Source organism: Sminthopsis crassicaudata, chromosome 6 (genome assembly GCF_048593235.1).
Source record: "Sminthopsis crassicaudata isolate SCR6 chromosome 6, ASM4859323v1, whole genome shotgun sequence".
Lineage (NCBI taxonomy): Eukaryota > Metazoa > Chordata > Mammalia > Dasyuromorphia > Dasyuridae > Sminthopsis > Sminthopsis crassicaudata.
The window spans coordinates 2035580-2055192 of record NC_133622.1 but is presented as its reverse complement, the minus strand read 5'-3'; the positions used below and the strand labels follow the sequence as shown (position 1 = coordinate 2055192).

The following is a 19613-nucleotide window of genomic DNA, read 5'->3' as shown; positions in this document are numbered from 1 at the left end:
TTGCTTGCATTTATATTTCAGGGCTTACTTTACTATCTGTCGTACAGAAAATGCTAAATAAAATGCTACTGACTAACTGATGCCAAGGAAAGCTTGCAGCCTCACCTGGTGTATCCAAGGGTTCAAGGACACATACAAGGGGAAAGGGAACGAGATATAACTGTCTTATAGGCAGATATCTAGGAGATGTTAGATCTTCCAGGCTTAAGTGAGATGATCTTTAGGTGATATCAGAAGGCTCGAGGGAAGAAATTATCTATTGAATAAGCGGTCTCCTGACCTATCATCCAGATTATACCAGGATTTTGTTTCCTTCTCCTGTTTAGTGTGGAAAGCCTCGGGTTATCCCACCCAACAGGAATACATGGATCTTTCTGGATACCCTTTTCTCTCCTCTCCAGGGGATACACTAATTAGCAAGACTAGAAATTTCCAGGATGGAATATTATAGATGTAGTATGTTCTAAGAAAGAAATTTGGGGATAATAGACAAAAGGAAGAATAGTATGGGTAATAATAGCAGTGTGTGGCAAGAAAGGGGAAACTCAGAAAGTCAAAGGGGTTTTGGTTTTTGTGAGGGATAGAAGGATGACCACATTTACCAAGGTTAAATAATTGAGTGGAAATAAAACTAGCACCTGAAATACTTAAATAGCCCAACAGTTCAGAATATATTGAAATGTCCAGATGGGTTTCTATAAAGTCGGAGAAAAAGGAGTTCCACATAGAATAGATTATATAGCTGCTAGATTTACATTACAAAGCACTATGTTATGTACTGAAGATATAAAGATAAATATAAAGACATTTCTTACTCTCAAGGAGCTTACATTCTACTTGCAGAAAAAGACCAAATGCAGTCTGGCATTCAGATCTCCGCCCTAGAAACCCTTTCCCCTTGTCATGTTTTGACATGGATCCCTTCATTCCATCCAAGCAACAATTTTAATTTTCACTCTTATATGTTCATTTCAAGTCTAGACCTTGCTCTTAGGGCTCACCTAGTGCTTTGCCCATAGCAGTCTCTCCTCTCCTAATTCTCCTCCTACACCTCCATTTGGGGAAGGATTCCCATCATGCTCCACGCTTGGATTTTGTGGATCTCTTCTCCATGTCTCTTTCTGTTTTGCCAACCTGGAGAAACCTCCTCCCTGAGGTCTTCCTCTCCTGGCTGGTGTTCCCCTCCCTGGTACCACATGCTGGAAGGATCTCAGTCGTACTTTAACTCATTCCTTCCTGTACATACTCACTAGATTCCTTCTTTCCTTCATCTACCTCCTTTCCCTTCTCTCCTTTCCTCTTCCCAATTTCTAGCTCACCTTCACACGTTGTCTTCCTCCATTAGAATGTAACCTCCTTGAGAGGAGGGGCTGTGTTGCCTACTTACAGTTGTCTTCCTGGTGCACATATTTAATAAACATTTTATCTATCTACAAATGTCTTATTTCTCTTAGTACATGGATATTGTATTAAATAGAAATCAATGTATTTGATGATGATGACGGAGTCACAGATAAAATCTACACAATTTTGTGTTGCCAATAGCACTTAAATATAACCTAAAATTAAAAATAACCTCCGATTATGCCCTTGAACAGAAGTGTAAAGAGGAAAGCTGTTCTTTTGCTTTTCCAGATGGCAGCTCCTCAAATGCCTTTCTCACTGTGTGTATCTCCCTGTGATGAATGTTTAAGAGGAAAAAAAAACTACTAAACTTCTTTCCATGAAAGGAGTTCACCCAGTGAGTGCAGAAGACAGGTTTTTCTAAGTAAATATTTTGTCAGGCCCGAGTTGGAACTCCCTGGGGTGTGGGGGTGCCCTCCTTGGGCACACACAGCTTCCAGCTGGGCTTCTGAATGCAATCTATATTGGTGTTGAAAACTCAAAATAAGTTTGACTTATAGGCCAAAATATCAACCCCATCTATAAAGTCTTTCACGATCTCATTGAAACCCACCTTCCTGTCTTCGATCAGTTATTTCTCTACAGCACTAGCCTCCCACCAGCACTGAGCTGCTCTTTCCTCCCTCCCTGGTTTCCCAAAGGGCATTTGACCTATAACTAGGCCACTGGAAACAGATCAAATCCAAGTTTGGGTGAAAAAGGGGGGTGTTCATCAGGTCCCCTCCCCAGATCTCTGCTGGCTTAAGACCTCATACCTCCCATCTCTCAGGACTTCTTCCTTTCCCTTTAAACCTCTACATAAGGGCACAGATGGTAGGCTGGTACAGGGATTGTGGGAAGGGAAGGGAAACAAGCATTCATTAAGTGCTTACTGTGTACCAGACTTGGCACTAAGCACTTTATAAATTATTTCATTTGATATTCTTATTTCTGTGAGATAAATGCTATTATTCTCAGTTTACAGATAAGGAAGTTGAGGCAGATAGTATTTGAGTAACTTGCCCAGTATTCCACAGCTAGTAAATGTCTGAGGCTGGATTGGAACTCAGGTTTTCTTGACTTCAGCCCTAGTGCCCTATCCCTGCATCACCTCCCTGCCAACTTGGATGTCAGCCCCCAGAGTAAAGTGCCAGCTCTTTTCAGCGTAGTTAGAGGCTACACAGTCCTCCCATTTGCCTGTAGTGCGCTTGCTCATCTCATTTCAGAAACCTTTTCTCCCTCTAGTGCTAATGCTCAGGTCCAGCTCTTCTCAGAGCTTCTGCCAATCCCTCCAGCTAAGAGTGTTCTCTACTTTTTGGGCTTTATAATAGGCAAATTGGCTCCAGTAACTTTAATAAATAGCATATGCAGAGTTCATCACTGTGGTGAATTGTTGACAGAAGAAGGGAATGCTGTTGGGAAGTTTTTGCTCAAAGATTTACTAAGGGGACACCCTCCAGATGGAGAATGGCTGAACAAATTACGGTATTTGAAAATAATGGAATAGTCTGTGCTGTCAGAAATGATGGAGGAGACGTTTAGAGAAAGCTGGAAAGAACTCTGAAACGGGAAGTGAGAAGAACCAGGAGATGATTTATACAATGACCACAATGGGAAAGTGGAAAGCAACTTTAAATCCTTTTGTGGTGACTCAATCACATCTGATTCTTCATGACCCCATTTGGGATTTTCTTGGCAGATACTCGAGTGCTTTGCCATTTCCTTCTTCAGCTCATTTTACAGATTAGGAACTGAGGCAAGCAGGGTTCTATGACTTCCTCAGGGTCATACAGCTAATAAATGCCTGAGCTCCGATCTGCACGCAGAAAGAGGTTTTCCTAATTCCCAGCCCAATGCTCTAGCCCTCTAGCTGCCCACCTATAAAGTCAATGAGTAACAGTGACTCCAGTGGATCAGTGATGACTCGTGCTTTTCATTTTCCAACACAGGGATAATAGAGGAGAATTTCAGGGTGAGATGTATATTTTTGGACATGGCCAATGTAGGGATTTGTTTTGTTCCATAATGGTTCTTGCTGTAAGTTATGCTTTTTTTAATTTTGAGAGGAGAATTTGGAGGGGGTGGTGAACAAAAAAGCCTAATGATAGGAACGTCACAAACGGCACCAAAGCAACTGTTATTATATTATATTTACTACACATTTAAGCTAAATTGGAGAAATTTATCCTTTTGTATACTATCTGCTTTTTGTTCTTTGTATTTATTGCTGTTTGTCATCTATGGAATAGCAAAAAATGAAAATGTTTCTGTTTTTTTTTTCTAGAAAACCTGCAAGTTTGGAATGAATAGTTTGATTTGGACATGTTTAGAAATAGTTTTATTCTCGCACTTCTGTGGTTAAATTGCCAAGTATATGAAGTGAAGAGAAACTATAATAGACTGATAAGTACCTTAACAATAAGATCACTAAGGGCAAACTAGTCGTTTTAAAAAATGAGTTTACTTTGCTGTTGAGTCCAATGCCAGTTAGGAGATGCTATTTAGAGGGAATGCCATTAAGTCTTAGCGATAAGGAAGTTGGATCTGCCAAGAAATGAGAAAGGGCTTGACAATTCTGATGTGTAATTTCATTTGTCTGTCTTCTCTTGCAGTTAATTTTGACCATTTTCAAATATTGCGGGCCATTGGCAAGGGGAGCTTTGGAAAGGTAAGAAGCATGGATTTTTGTGGCAATTCAACCGAATGGCCCATTGGGCTGCAGTCATAGGCATTTGTGGGTGTTGACTGATGTGGTCTGAGAATTTTCCACTAGACAAAGGGAGCTGATTTTGCTGTTTTGGATCAGAAAGGCAGATCTGAATGGTTTCCTCTGGATGTTGTATAACTTTGTTCCCACAATTAAATTATTGCAGTGGGATTGGCTAAAAGTGGATTCTTTATGTGATAATTTGAGATTGCTAATGGAATTTCTTCCATAAAGGACTAAACACAGAAAAGGAAAAAAAAAGCAAAAACAACTCAAGCAATCATCAGATAAAAAAAAATAGCATGTAAAATCTGGCTTTGTATGAATCAGCTTATTTGGAAAATAGATCTGGGATCTCTGTTCTCCAGTGAAATTCAAGAAGAATTACGGGGGGGGGGGGGAGACAATGGTGAAGATAGAAGGGAATCATCATAATTAAAGATGGAAATGCTGGTATTTTGTCCCCAAAGGTTCCACCCAATAATTCAGCATCTATAATACATTAAAAATTGTTAGACACTTGGGGAAGCTCAAACTCAATTCAATTTTAACTCAACAACCACTTATTGTACAAAGTTTACAACAAAAAGCCTATCTCCTAGCCTCAGGGAGCCTTCATGGAGCTTACCATTTAGCCAGCTCTCTTGGTACTTGCTAAGAATTTTTTTTTTTTATAGAATGAAAGTATGGGTCCTTATGGAATGAAATAAATGTGTGCAACCTAAGGAACTGAGTAAAACAGCTCAATCACTTTTCAATTGTGTGCATTTGAATAAAGTGCCTGATTTTTTTCTGATTTTAAAAACCCTCATGATGCTCAAATATTTCTTTAATTGTAAATAGAACTAAAATCATAAAACTGATATGTGGCAGGGCTCTCACCTTCAGTAACAAATAGCAATTTAAAACCATGTGACAACACTGAATATTGAGTGAACTTCATGTTTTGTCCTTGGAAATACCCAAAGCACACACAGAATCATCTGATTGCATGATCTATTCATGAAGCAGTATGTGATGGTCATTGGAGAAAGCTTCTGAACTTGGACTTAGGAAACCTGGGTTGATGTACTGGCTCTGAAACTTAATACTACTAGACTTTCAATCACATAAGTTCTTTCAGAGTCTCAGTTTACTCATCTGTGAAGTTGGTATAATCATTCTTACAGCATTTATCTCATCAAATTGTGAAGAAAATGCTTTGTAAGCTGCTAAAATCCATGGTAATGTGAATTATTATTGTTTAATCAAGGGAAAAATACTGGAATATTATAAAACTCTTACAACATTAGATCTGGAGGGACTTTGTTCAGCTCCTTACCCAATGTGGGAACCTTTTCTATGGTTTCCCAATCAAAATGCTTCCCCTGAGAACAGAGTCCAGTATTTCACAACGTAGTCTTGTCTGCTTCTCATCCCACTACATTTCTTCTTCAGTCCTCCCATTATCATTCTGAAAGAAGGATAAAGTTATTTTTACCTATTTAAATTTTGCACTCTGTGAAAATTCATGTGTGAATTAATGCCATGTATTATGGCTTTTACCAGATCCATTATTTGTTTTTCAGTCATTTCAGAGATGTAGCTATTTTCTTTCTTTTTTCTTTTGCCCATGAGCTTATCCATGTAGGGAGTTCCTTTTCCTATTGATCCAAAGTTGTTTTGTGATAGAGAGATACAGTCTTAGAGAGCTGTCTGGGATCTCTGAAAATTTAAATGGAGTTCCCAGGATTATCCATCCAGTTTGTGCTGGGGGATAGGAAGAAGGGCGCACATTTTTTATATCACACCTCTTACATGCCAGATACCATGTTAAGTTCTTTACAAATATTATCCCACTTGATAATAAACACAACATGACCCCAGCCTTTCCCAAGTCCAAATCTCGCTTGGTAGTTACAATGTCAGAATGTCTTTCTTGTCTGCCAAATAGAATAAAAAACCACCCCCCTCTGTGAGGAACTATTACTACTGATTTATATAAAGGATTCCTATTTTTCTTCCGAATACATCATACGGTCATAAAAAGCATTCTAAAAATGATATGTTTAAGATGAACTCAATCAACAGAATGTTATTGAATATATGTGAAGTACTACAATTTCTTACACCAGGACTGTAATGATAGACTTCCCCTGGTAGGATAAGCTGCCTTCCTTCTCCGAATTTTACCCCTAAAGTTCTTTTTATTTAATTTAGACTCTTTGATCAGTTATATCATCAAACAAACGAGGCTGCTTGAGATGATCTCGCAGAATTCTAAGAAATTAACACAAGGAATAAGGAATTATTTGTGAAATCAATTTGATGGCCACGTATGAGCTGTGTTTTCTTTTTTTTTTTTTTAATTCTTTTTTTTTATTATATATATATATATATATTTTATAATATTATCCCTTGTATTCATTTTTCCAATTTACCCCCCCTCCCTCTATTCCCTCCCCCCGACGACAGGCAATACCATACATTTTACATGTGTTACAATATAGTCTAGGTACAATACATGTGTGCGAATATCACTTTCTTTTTGCACAATAAACATTAGAATCCGAAGGTACATGCAACCTGGGCAGACAGATATTAGTGCTAACAATTTTCATTCCCCTCCCAGTGTTTCTTCTCTGGGTGCAGCTACCTCTGTCCATCATTGATCAACTGGAAGTGAGTTGGATCTTCTTTATGTTGAAGATTTCCACTTCCATCAGAATACATCCTCATACAGCATTGTTGTTGAAGTGTACAGTGATCTTCTGGTTCTGCTCATTTCACTCAGCATCAGTTGATGTAAGTCTCTCCAGGCCTCTCTATATTCCTCCTGCTGGTCATTTCTTACCGAGCAATAATATTCCATAACCTTCATATACCACAATTTACCCAACCATTCTCCAACTGATGGACATCCATTCATCCTCCAGTTTCTAGCTACAACAAAAAGAGCTGCCACAAACATTTTGGCACATATATGTCTCTTTCCGCTCTTTAGTATTTCTTTGGGATATAATCCCAGTAGTAGCGCTGCTGGGTCAAAGGGTATGCACAGTTTGATAACTTTTTGGGCATAATTCCAGATTTGAGCTGTGTTTTCTAACATTTGATGGCATTCCCTACCTGTCATTTTCTGTTGTAAGAAGCAGCAGCATTGAGGGTATCTGATTCCTCCTTGACAGAAACACAGTAAGTACTTTAATTAGCCAAGAGATGCCATGGTCAGCAGGCACTGGCTTGCTGTCAGAAGTAAGCTGTAGGAAGTCAGCCCCTTTGCACAATATCTGGTTTGCTCTTCTTTAAGAAGAATAGCCATAGAGAAGATTCTCACATTAGGTAAGGAGCTGAACAAAGTCTTTCCAGATTTAATATTTTAGGATATACATAGTATTCTAGTATTCCTTTAAGCTCACTGTGACCTTGATCCTTTTTGTTAGAATCTTCAACATCTTCTAACATCCTTGACACACTCTCCTGGCTTATAGTACAGAAAAGATGAGTACTGTGTTAGCATCAATAGGTTAGCATCAATAGCATCAATAGTTATTAGACTTTACCAGAATGATCTCAGGCAATTCAATTCAAGAAATGTTTCTTAGATGATTTCAATGTATCAAAATGACATTATATCTATTGTACAAAACTTTCAATCTAATCTTTCTGTACCTCAGTTTCCTCATCTGTAAAATGAGGGGACTTATCACTTCCATAGCTAAAATTCATGTGTTCAGAGAGTCACTTTTGACTTTTTAACATTCACAAATTTAGCATTAAGAAATTTAACATGCTGAGGATTTTAGTTTTAGCAAAAAAAGAAACTCAAACATTGAGAATCTTAAGTAACTAGGCTAATATCAACACAGGAAATAGAAAAAAAGAAAATATGTATGTATTACATACATAATACATGCACACACACACACACACACACACACACATATATATATATATACATATATATAATGGAGAGAGAGAGAGAGAGAGAGAGAGAGCGGGGGGAGGGAGGGAGGGAGGGAGAGAGAGGGAGAGGGACGGAGAGAGAGAGAATTTGTGAAACACAGTCTTATTTGTGGTCTAGCTCACAATCATAGGAACAGCAATGGATCAGGTAGGGTTTCTGTATCTAATGAATGAATTAATTAAGTAATTTGTATCTAAATTCTCTGAACAATCTGTGCTATTCTGATTTCAGCCACATCTGGAATATTGCTAAATGGGTTCTTGGCAGATTTCAGGACTTTTCATGACATATGTTCCTGTGGTATCATTCAGAAATGGAAATTTTGCCACCCTATTTTCTCCACTGAGATTTTTTACTCTTAGGAACAATGTGTTGTAAGTTCAAAGGAATGAGTTAGTTTTCTATATATCTTTCCATCCGATAGAAAACATGTCTGAAAAATAGAGCTATAGGATGGAAAATCCAATATCGAGTCCAGCTCTCTGAGTTGGGAAACTGAGACCCAAAGAGGAGTGGCTTTCCTCAAATGCAGAACTAGGAAGTAGTTGAGCTCACTTTTAATCTTAAGTCTTCTTGCTCAATGCATTCATTCATTTGTTTGATAAGACTCCATTTAGTATTGACTATGAGCAAAGCATTCTGCCAAGGACTGGGGAAGATCTGAAGTAAATAACACATGATCCCTGTCCAAAAAGGGCTTATAATAGAGGAATGGGAAGAGCTCACATTGGCCTGAGGCTTTGAAGCATCCAAAGCATTCTGATCATAACAATGCTATGAGATAGGTAGTGAATATTAAAATCTCTATTATTTAAAAGGAAATTGAGTCTCAGATTGGCTATAGGCCTTGAATGCAATCACATAGTAAGTGATAGAACCAGTTCTTAAACTCAAACCTGCTTCTAAATCCAGTGTGCTTTCCATTCTAAAATTGCATTCAAAAACTGTGATTTAAATCAAAACACAATAAATTCATAAAAATACAAAAGGCTGAGAAAACTCATAACATGGAGAGTGTTTCCTTTGATGGGTATTAAAATATAATCAATTTTATATTATTGATTTCATTTGAATTTTTGCCATTTCAATCATCTTCTCACTTAAAAAGTATGATGCATAAATGTGAGATATCTGAGTCAAATATAAAACTCTGCCTTTTTTCATTTCTTAATCCTGGACTTTAGTTTTCCAAAATGTATATTGTCATCCTACTCATCATTTACCTTTGAAATGAAGTCATTGCATATCAAGTTATGCTGACTTGATTTAGCAAATCTTATCAATTTTTTTGCAAAATCTCTACATCATCTTCTGAAACAGATTTTGATATTTTTATGTTATCATGATCATTTATTAGCACAAAGAAGTAAGAATAACCAATCACCTCATGAAATGAGGTTTCTTGTTATCTTTGGGCACACCATCATTGTGTGTTAGTTAACAACTAAACATTGTTTACTATTTTATTTGTCTCATGGAGGAAAATCTGCAAGCTCCCTTTCTACTTAATAATAACTTTTGTTTGTCTTCTGACTTAATTTATAAATTGATGTCATTCTATGTTTCATAGGAAAACATAGTCAGGAGAATCCTCATCCAGTACCAGACTTGTGATGATGAGACTTTTTCTATGAAGACACACTTGCCCTTGGTTTATCATGTGGCCTCTCAATTTTAAGTTGGGATCTGCCAGTAACTGAAGCTTAGGCGACTGACTTTCATCCCTGAGCCCCCAGTTCCTTATTTATATATGGAAGAAAGCATTATGGTGTGGGAAGCAAGAAGTTGTCCTAGAGGTCAAGGAGACATGACTTCAAATCCTGACGCGTACTGACTCTGGGATCTCAGGAAAGCCACTTAAAATTTCAGTGCTCTAGGTCACTCTTCTAGATTGTAAATTGCAGAGAAGGTGCTTCCTTTTGTCCTATCTTCTGTTCAAGTTTTATCTAAAATCTGGTATTCTGCAGAAAATTTTTTTAATTTTGCTTGATTCTAATACTTTCTCTTCCTGATTATTTAATATTTCTTGTATGGCATTTTTTGAAACACATTTTCTTTGCAAGATAATTAGTTATGAAGTATATTTTCCTTTTTTGTAATAATCCATTAAATTATATTGACTGACATTTAGTTAATGACAACAATAACAACATGTGAATATATGTACAAGAGTTTTATAAAGCCCCTTAAAACATTATCTATTTTGATCACCTCAACAATCTGGTGACGTTTGTAGTGCAGGCATTTACTAGCACTATTTTAAAAATGAAGAAATCTGATGAAAATGGGAGCATCTTAGTTATTGGGCTTAAACTCTACACTCTGGAGTTCAACTTTTACTATATTGTTTAGCATAAAAAATGCTTCATAATCTGATCCCATTTTAAAACTTATGATGAATTTTCCTTATTCTAATCTTGTAAGGAAGGCAGAATGGCACTCTAATGCCACTTTACAAATAAGTAAACTGAGATTCAAAGCACTGAACCTGAAGTCAAGTCCTGAGTTCAAGTCTAGCCTCAGTTACTTACTAGCTGGGTGAGTGCAAATAAGTCACTTAAATTCTATTTGTCCCTGGAGAAGGAAATGGCAAATCACTCCATTATCCTTGTCAAGATAATCCCATGGATAGTCCACAGGATCACAAATGGAGTCGACTGACTGAACCCCACTATCACCAAATTGAGGCTCATTCATACGAATGAATTGTCTAAGATCATGGAATACATAAATATCAGAATTAGGATCCTTGATTCCAAGGCCTAAGGCTCTATAAATTTGTCATTACAATGATATGGTATTAGAGGCATTTGTTGACTAAAATTAGTGAGAAATGGAGAAAATAGAGAAAACTGAAAGATTTCCAATAGAGAAGTACACTTGTCAAATGCAAGGTTATTATGTTTATTTTCATAAAAGAAAAACGTGGAAAGACTTGAATTAAATATATATATATATAATATATAACATATTATATATATATATATATATATATATACATATATATATATATATATATATATATATATATATGAAAAGAAAAACTTATTTGGGTATAATAGTGCATTTCTAGAATGGAGAAAGGAGGGAAGAAAAAAAGAAATTTATATGATGATTTTGTACATTTTAAAGGAATAACAATTTGTGCATAGTAGATTTACAATTTATATACAAATATCTTTTTTTATTTATGAAATTATAGAAATGCTTGTTTTATCCCATAAATTAAAATTAAAGAATAGGAGAGGGCTCAATTTTAAATTAAGAGAAAAGAGACAATTTCAGAAACATCTGATATAAAAAGGAATCAGGAAAACTTATTTAAAAAAATAAACATAAATGATATTGTGAGCCTTTACATTGGTTTCTCTACCTTGTACATGATGCTCAGAAGCCTGTGGCCCCATCTGTTACATATTAGAGGACACAGGCTTTGCTATCTTATGTGCCTTTAAATCATCTGCTTTTGGAGACTTTGCCTCTTGACTATCAAGCCCTTTCTTATTATTAGTTCTTCTTTTTGCTGAAAGTGACATTTTCCCTTCTCAGACTTTCTTCTGGTAGTGTTCTTTGCTCTTATCTTATTGGCCTTAGAGCAGAGCTACTAATCCTAGTAGACTATGGATTATTGAATAAATGAATTCCAAACCATTTCCAATGAGCCTCAGTATGGGCACTTTATTATTTTCCATCTTTTTTTACTTACTAGCACTTAACGTAGGACTTTACATCTAAAAGCTACTCAATACATTTTTATAGAATTTACTCCTGTTGCATTGCTATTGAAACCTTTCCCCAAATCCTACATCCCACCTTTGTCTTCTTGCCCCTTTGGGTTCAGAAGGCCTTAAAGCTTGTGATCAAGAAAGACTATAGGATCAGGATACTTCTTACACTAATTCAGTTACATTTTAAGTTAAATAACTTATTGTTGACTGCCCTGGGAACCCAGCACTCATTTCTTGCATTTTTACTTTGAAAAATTAAAAAAAAAACACCTCCTGAGCCCTTGGAATGAGGAGAGGGAAGGCTTTTACCGCCTTTTGCCTGAAGGAGCTGAGATTCTAAGGGAATCAGAGGAAATCAATTCCTGCTGATCTTAAACTAAGTATTGTTACCCTAGTTGAAAGAGCTCTGCAGCACTTTAGCTGAAAAGAGTATGATAACACTCTAGATGAAGAGACAGTTCAATACTACCGATCCAAGCCAGTGGCGAAAGATGGAAAAAAGCTGCAGCTGCCCATTGGGGAGCAAGATAAGTGGAATGATCCTTTCAACAGATTCAGTATATCATTTAATGATTTTTAAAATTTTTATTTACCTTATTCTAAATTTAAGAAATAAAACTAGCATTTCCATAATATAGTAGAATAAGGGGGAAAAAGATGATTGCATGTGAAACTGCAAATCTACTATGTATAAACTGCTATTCCTTTTAAATATATACTGATATATAATGTAACTTTTCCCCTACTTTTTTCTTTCTTCTCTTCTCCACCTTAGAAATGGCTAACATCACACAGGAATATATGTGTGTGCTTGTATGTTCTCTAGATGCAGATAGTATCTTCCTTTGTATGTATTTTTCCATTGATTTGGGCATTTATAATAATCAAAATGATTTAGTTATCTGAAATTGTTCTTAAAACTATCAGATGATATTTTGCCATATACATTTTTCTCTTGCTTCTGCTTATTTTACCCTTGATTAATAAATTAGAGATTCAGTATATCCTGAGAAGAGTCGACACAGTGGACTGCTCAGCCCAGCCCAGAAATCAAGGTTTAGAAGATGTTCAGTCCATCCAGTAGTTGAACAGCCTAGGCACTTTGACTTCCTTGACCTAACCTGGGAACAAATTGGTTTATCCAGTCAATTACCATGCCATACCCAGGTGAGCAACTGATTTATCAGAGATCCCATACCAGGAGACGATCCCCCTAAATTGTTGAGAACCTCCTTAGAAAGAAAGGGCATTGAGACCCTTTAGTTTCAAAGCTGTAAGTGTCTTACTGCCATTGTGCTTTAGCGTCATACCTTGTCTTGGGCTCAGGATATTTGGGGGAGAGTATGCTATTGGTGTTGGGGGAAATGTTTTGTAATTATTGCTATTGATTTGACATTTGAGTAGATACCATTGTTAAGAAATAAAATAAACATAAAAAGTTCTAGGAACATAATCTCAAGAAGGAGAACAAACTAATTGAGGTCTGGGATCCTTTATAGTCTGAATTTGTATCTTCAGTACCTAGGACAGTACCTTTCAGGACAATAGTTTAAGTTAAGCCAAATAATTAAATTAAGCTCTAGTTGACCTGAAAAGCCAAGTGTGATGTTTTTAGAAGTGTCATATTTAAGAAGACATTTTGATGGCACCAACACATATCTAAAATGTACAAGGAGTGGTAATGGGCAATATAGTTATTGAATATTCTAATATCTCCTTTTGGTTTTGTTCTTGTTAAATGCAATACAATTAAATGCATTTCATTTCACATTGATCAGTAATTTTGGACTGTAGTTATTATCTCCATGTTGATCTTGGTTGGAATAGAATGAAGAAAATAGTCCTCTCAATTTTAATGATTTTTTTTTCTTTTACCTTATGCCTTAGGCAAGTTTCATATCCTGAGCTTGTTAAGACTTCAAGAAAAAAATTCTGACTTTTTGAACAAAAGCAATGATCTTGGTTATCAGAAAGAGCAAATATGAATTCTGAAAGGCCTATTTTTACCTTCTCATTAGGAAATGGTTGGGTGAATACCCAACAAGGATTTATTAAACACTATTTGTAAGGCATTGTGCTGGTTACCAGGTTTATAAAGATAAAGTGAAAAAGTAGATTCTGCCATTAAAGAACTAATTATCTAACACTCTTTTGAAATCCTTTGAGCTCTTTTTGCAGTTATGAAGGCAGTGAAAAGGAGCATTATCCTCATTTTATAAATGATAAAAATGAGACTCATACAAGTCAAGTATCTTGCTTTCATTTGTACAGCTAGAACGTATTGGATGAAGATGAGAATGTAGGAAGCTTGACTCTGAAGTCATTGGCCTCTCATTTTGTTCCTATTGCTTTTATTTTCTTTTAGAAGTAGTATAGTATGTGGGGGAGCGGAGAGGAAGCACTGAACTCGGAGCCAGATTTTCTCTTCACCTTAGAAGTCATGGGACCTTGAAAATACTAAAGCTCTCTGTAACGAGCTGTCGTCTCCAGAAGCTGCTTGATCGCTCTCTGGGAAGAGATCTGTTGTGTCTACTCAAATCTCTCCGACAGATTCTTCTTCCTGTAACGAACCGTTGTCTCCAGGCAGTTGCTGTTAACTCTTGTCCTTAGAAGTGACTTCCCTTCCTGCAGAGAGCCCCGTCAGGCCTGATGCAATTCAGAGTCTTTCTTCTTGAATCCTGGCTCTGAATCTCCTCCAGCTCTTATCCTTCTCCAGGCCGATCTGCTCTCTGCGCCCAGTGCTCTCTCTTTTATTCTCCCAGAGAATGGGCGTGGGATAATGCAAGGGCTTCTGGGAAGAACCACCCCAGCCAATGAGCTTGCCCCCTCTATCAAGTCAACCTGAGTTCTCACCTTGTAACCGTCCAGAAAACCTGAGTTCTCACCCAGTAATCCTAACATCTCCCCCTTTCTTTTGATTTAGAACATAGGACAGTCATGACCTTGAAACATAAATCCATCAATATGGGAAGTATTACAGATAATTACATAAATTACATAAGCATATAGTAACATAGTAACATAATACATGCTAGAAGTATATGACAAATAACATAATCAAATAATCATAAATTGAAAATTTATAAATGTCCATAAGTCCATTGTCCATTAGTCTCATCTTGTGTGAGGAAGTCCAATGATTCCTGCTGGTTTTAAAGTTCTTTAACAGTCTTTTTATTAGCCATGCTCTTTCGGTGTAAGATGTTTCTTAGATCTTCTCCTTTATTTTGAGGTCTTTCTCTTTTTCTATCTCTCTCCAGGTGCTTGTTGCCACCCATCTATTTCCTTCTTCATCTGTTTTCTTCTGTCTGTTAAAATACAAGCAAACCCTCTCTCCCAGGCAGTTAACCTACCTAATTTTCTTCTATTTACCACTTTCTAAATCTCTTCTCATCATCTGACAATTACATTGGAGTTGTTTGCACTGGGCACAGCCCTGTTGGTTTAAAAGGCCTGTATTCTCCCCAAGTGTAATCCATTTTTGCAATCTGATTGCCTTTTGACTGACTTATCAGGTAATCCCTTTCTGCCATGTGATTGCTTCTCTGCTGATTGATTAAATCAGAGTCCTGGCCTTCTAAAGGCTCTTTAGGTGTAACATCAGCTGCCATCATGCCCCAAGTCTTTTTTGCCTGGGGCTCTGGACCTGGGCCCCTCATCCCATTTCCCTGAATTATTCTACACTCTGATGCCCAATGGAGTCCTCTGTTGCATTTTGGACATGGGGTTTTAGGTCTTCTCTCACCCTGTCTTCTCACTGTATCTCCATACCTACACTGAGCTCTTAGATGTCCAATTTTTCCACATTGAAAACATCGCCGAGTTTCTCTAGAAGGCCCTTGCCAGGAGGGACCCTGTCTTTCCACATTCATCATTGTCTGAGTGTAAAAAGCATTTGTTCCCACTGTAGCACAGCGTCTTATGATCTCCTCTAAAGGAGCATCTTTGTCTAATCCCCATATAATTCTTTTGCAAATCTCATTGGCATTTTCCTTAGCCAGATGTCTGGTCATAATTTCTGTAGCTGCATTTTCTCCAATAGTTCTTTTGACAGCAGTTTGCAAACGTCCCACAAAATCTGCAAAAGGTTCATTGGGACCTTGCTGTATTTTAGTGAAAGCCTCTCCACGATCTTTCTGTCCAGGAAGGACACCCCAAGCTTTTATTGCAGCCTTAGCAATTTGTTCATATATTGTCATGGTATAATGAATCTGTTCCGAATTCTCTCCATACTGACCTTCACCAGCTAAGTGCTCAAAAGTGAATTGTGTGTTAACTCCTATTTCCAAATTGCATCTGACTTGAATTTTACATAATTCATGAAATTCCGCAAGCCATAATAAATTTTCTCCAGGTTCCAGACATGTCCTTGCTATGGATTTCCAATCATTCGGGGTTAGGACTTCATAAGACAAACCATCTAGTAACATTTTGACATAAGCTGATGTAGCCCCATAAAGGGTACAACCTTTTTTCAAATCCTTAATTTTATTCAAATCTAAAGGTGCATATCTTCTCCTTTTTTTACCTACAGAGTCAGTATTTTCAATCACAGGATATGCATGTATAAAATCACTTATATCCTGTCCTTCTCTCTTAGCTTTAACCAGTGCTTTTTCTAATCTTGTCATAGGCTTAGGCTGCTTCACAGGCAATTCTGTTTGTGTTTCTGCCTCTTCCCCTCTTTCTTCCTCCATCTCTGAAGTTGGGGTTGATGTGGGCCTGTCAATAATCTGTTCTCTAGGCAGGGTTGAAGCTTCTTCAAGAGAATCATACCATAATTCCTCATTTAAATCCTCTTGCTCTAGGGAAAGATCTTGATCTTTCCTTTTTTCCTCACACTTCCTCCTCTGTTCATTTTTAGAACTTTTCCTTCTCCTACAACTTGCTTGATAGTTTAAGGCTAATTGAACTATGTTGTAGATATAAAATACTTCTACAGAAATTGAACGAGGCCCATTTTTTGCTTGAAATTCTTTCATTTCATATCCCACTAGCTTCCATTTATCTACATCTATCTTTTCTTCCTCTAAGAACCAAGGGGATGTACGTCTTAATGCAGCCAAGAGTTTAGCAATCTGTACCCAGGTTACAAGTAAACTCTGCTCCTCAATTATCTTGATTATACTCTCTATAGTACCACTCCTGAATGGAGCTGAGGTTGCGTCTGGGGCTGAGGTTGAGTCGGCTGAGGTCCAGGGATTGAATATAGCTAACATCTGCCCCATTTCAGCTATAAGAGATTCCTGGTTTAGCCCTTAACAAGTTAAGTTCCTTATTTATCTATTAGCACGCTCACTTAATCTTTAACAAAGTTTCCTCGTTACTCACGGTTCTGGGTCAGAGAGACTGAGATCTAGATTGGAAGCTTTTCCACTGGAATCAGGACTGTGTCTGTCCCTGTTCGGGCGCCAAATTGCGAAGGTCTGGTCTAGCTCCTCTTGTCAGGATAAGTAAAAGTCCTTGCCCCACGTGTGGACGCCAATTGTAACGAGCTGTCGTCTCCAGAAGCTGCTTGATCGCTCTCTGGGAAGAGATCTGTTGTGTCTACTCAAATCTCTCCGACAGATTCTTCTTCCTGTAACGAACCGTTGTCTCCAGGCAGTTGCTGTTAACTCTTGTCCTTAGAAGTGACTTCCCTTCCTGCAGAGAGCCCCGTCAGGCCTGATGCAATTCAGAGTCTTTCTTCTTGAATCCTGGCTCTGAATCTCCTCCAGCTCTTATCCTTCTCCAGGCCGATCTGCTCTCTGCGCCCAGTGCTCTCTCTTTTATTCTCCCAGAGAATGGGCGTGGGATAATGCAAGGGCTTCTGGGAAGAACCACCCCAGCCAATGAGCTTGCCCCCTCTATCAAGTCAACCTGAGTTCTCACCTTGTAACCGTCCAGAAAACCTGAGTTCTCACCCAGTAATCCTAACAGCTCTCTGAGTCTGTTTGATGTGTATAAAGTGGATATGATAATCCATGGGTAAAGATTTTTACCCATTTACCCATTTTTCTGTCAGTTTTTTAAATCTCCTTTTTAATGTCAGAATAATCTAGGTATTTGTGTCATCCATGTGTTTATCATGTGGCATTGATGAATATTTCTATTGATTAGCAGATTTGGAAGGGTACTTAGAGATAATTTTGCCCAACTTTTCCATTTTAAAAGTGAACAAATTGGGACAGAATAGGTTAAATCATTTGTTTAGGGTCACATGAGTAGCTGACTAGGGCTTCAAAGTTGATTCATCTGAATTCTTATTCCAGTGTGCTTTCCATTCCCCTCTAAACCTTCACACTATATTTTGATATTACATAGAACCTAGACCTGAGACAAGTTATACAAATTAGTTTTAAAACAGAGCCTACAACTGATAGCTTCCATTTCTTACCCTGTTGTTTATGTCACTGATCTGGCCAGCCTATTTGAAAGCTATATTCTAGGAAGTCATTGCGACTACATGCAAGGTGCGTGGCTTCCCCAAACTGGTTTTGATGGAAGAGAAGGACTTTTGATGAGCCTTACTCACTTACTCTCACTTTTGCCAATTTAGATTCAGCACCTTCTCTGCCATGTTTAGTCCTGGACAGATCCCTGGAGCTCTGTGAGTTTGAATTATTAGCCAATATATGTTAGGGGCTGGCTCTGGTCCCAGATCTTCCTCGTGAAATACTTTCTCTATCCACTATGACATTAGGCCTCTATTATATAAATGCAAAGTAACAATGAAATAATATTTGGAAAGTACTTTGCACTTAAAGTGTTATAGAAATGGTGGGTATGAATGTGATTCTTAATCAAGAGGGCAAAAGCACTAATAATTACTATAAGGTTTAAACTTGAAAGTAAATAGTGGTTCTTTTTTCCCCTGGGACTTAACCCAGCAGGTGCATGTTAAGTATCTGTTGAAGTCTCCAGAAATACCATGTTCTTGAGGGTTCCATGGCTCTAATTCCTCCATTTGGTCTGTTTGTAAACATGCTAGTGGACTTTTGTTTTTATCCAAGGAAGTTAATATTTAAATGAAGTGGGACTCATGCTGAAGCAATCACCATCATTTACATTTATGGTTTATTTAAAGTTGTAGAGATCTTTGCATCTGTGATCTTATTTACTCTTGGAGATACCCTGAGAGACTTCTTGGCCAAGTTCTTTCAAGGCTTATGTGTAAAGCACAGGAATCCATGCTGGGGATACAAGTATAAATGTAATATACTTTTGCAGCTCAAGAAGTGAATATTCCAATGAGAGAAACAAATTACAAGATAGTTACAAGTATGCATTTATGCAGCACTTGAAGACTGGCAAATTTTTTTTTCAAATTTTATCCCCTTTCATCCTCAAGTACATGCTGCCATTATTCTCATTTTACACTTGAGGAAACAAATAGACAGAGGTTAAGTGACTTGCTTAAGCTTTCACATTTTTAGAGTCCAGTGGCAATGCAAAGGATAATGCATTTTATTTAATGTTATTTCTACTGGAAACCATCCAGTTTTGTTTTTTTCCACATGTAATTGGAGTTAAGTGACTTGCCAGCTAGGAAGTGTTAAGTATCTAAAATCAGATTTGAATTCAGATTCTCCTGACTTTAGAGCTGGTGTTCTATCCACTGTACCATCCCCAGACCATCCAGTTTTGATAAGAAACCACTTAGTGGTGCAAAAGATGTTCATGGGAAAATTTGAATCTTTTGAATGGAGACAAGACATCTTCTCCAAGCCTCAATTTCCTCATCTGTTAACAAATGTCTCCTAAATGTCAGGTGCTGTGCTAAGTGCTAAGACGCAAAGAAAGGCAAAAAAGTTTTGTTTTTCAAGATCACAATTTAAAGAGAAAGATAAAATTTAAAAGAATCCTCAGA

The 19613-nt window shown here is 37.4% G+C and overlaps 1 protein-coding gene across 6 annotated transcripts in view; it reads left to right on the top strand.

The window, feature by feature from the left end:
* The window catches only part of STK32B (serine/threonine kinase 32B), a 351540-nt gene that overhangs the window by 93839 nt on the left and 238088 nt on the right, over window positions 1-19613 (top strand). For all 6 annotated transcript variants that reach the window (XM_074276564.1, XM_074276563.1, XM_074276565.1 and 3 more), the window contains one exon: window positions 3996-4051. Coding sequence is in view for 2 of the 6 variants with exons in the window: in XM_074276560.1 (XP_074132661.1) it covers window positions 3996-4051 (56 nt within the window). In the remaining 4 variants the exon portion in view is untranslated. The remainder of the gene's footprint in view (window positions 1-3995; window positions 4052-19613) is intronic.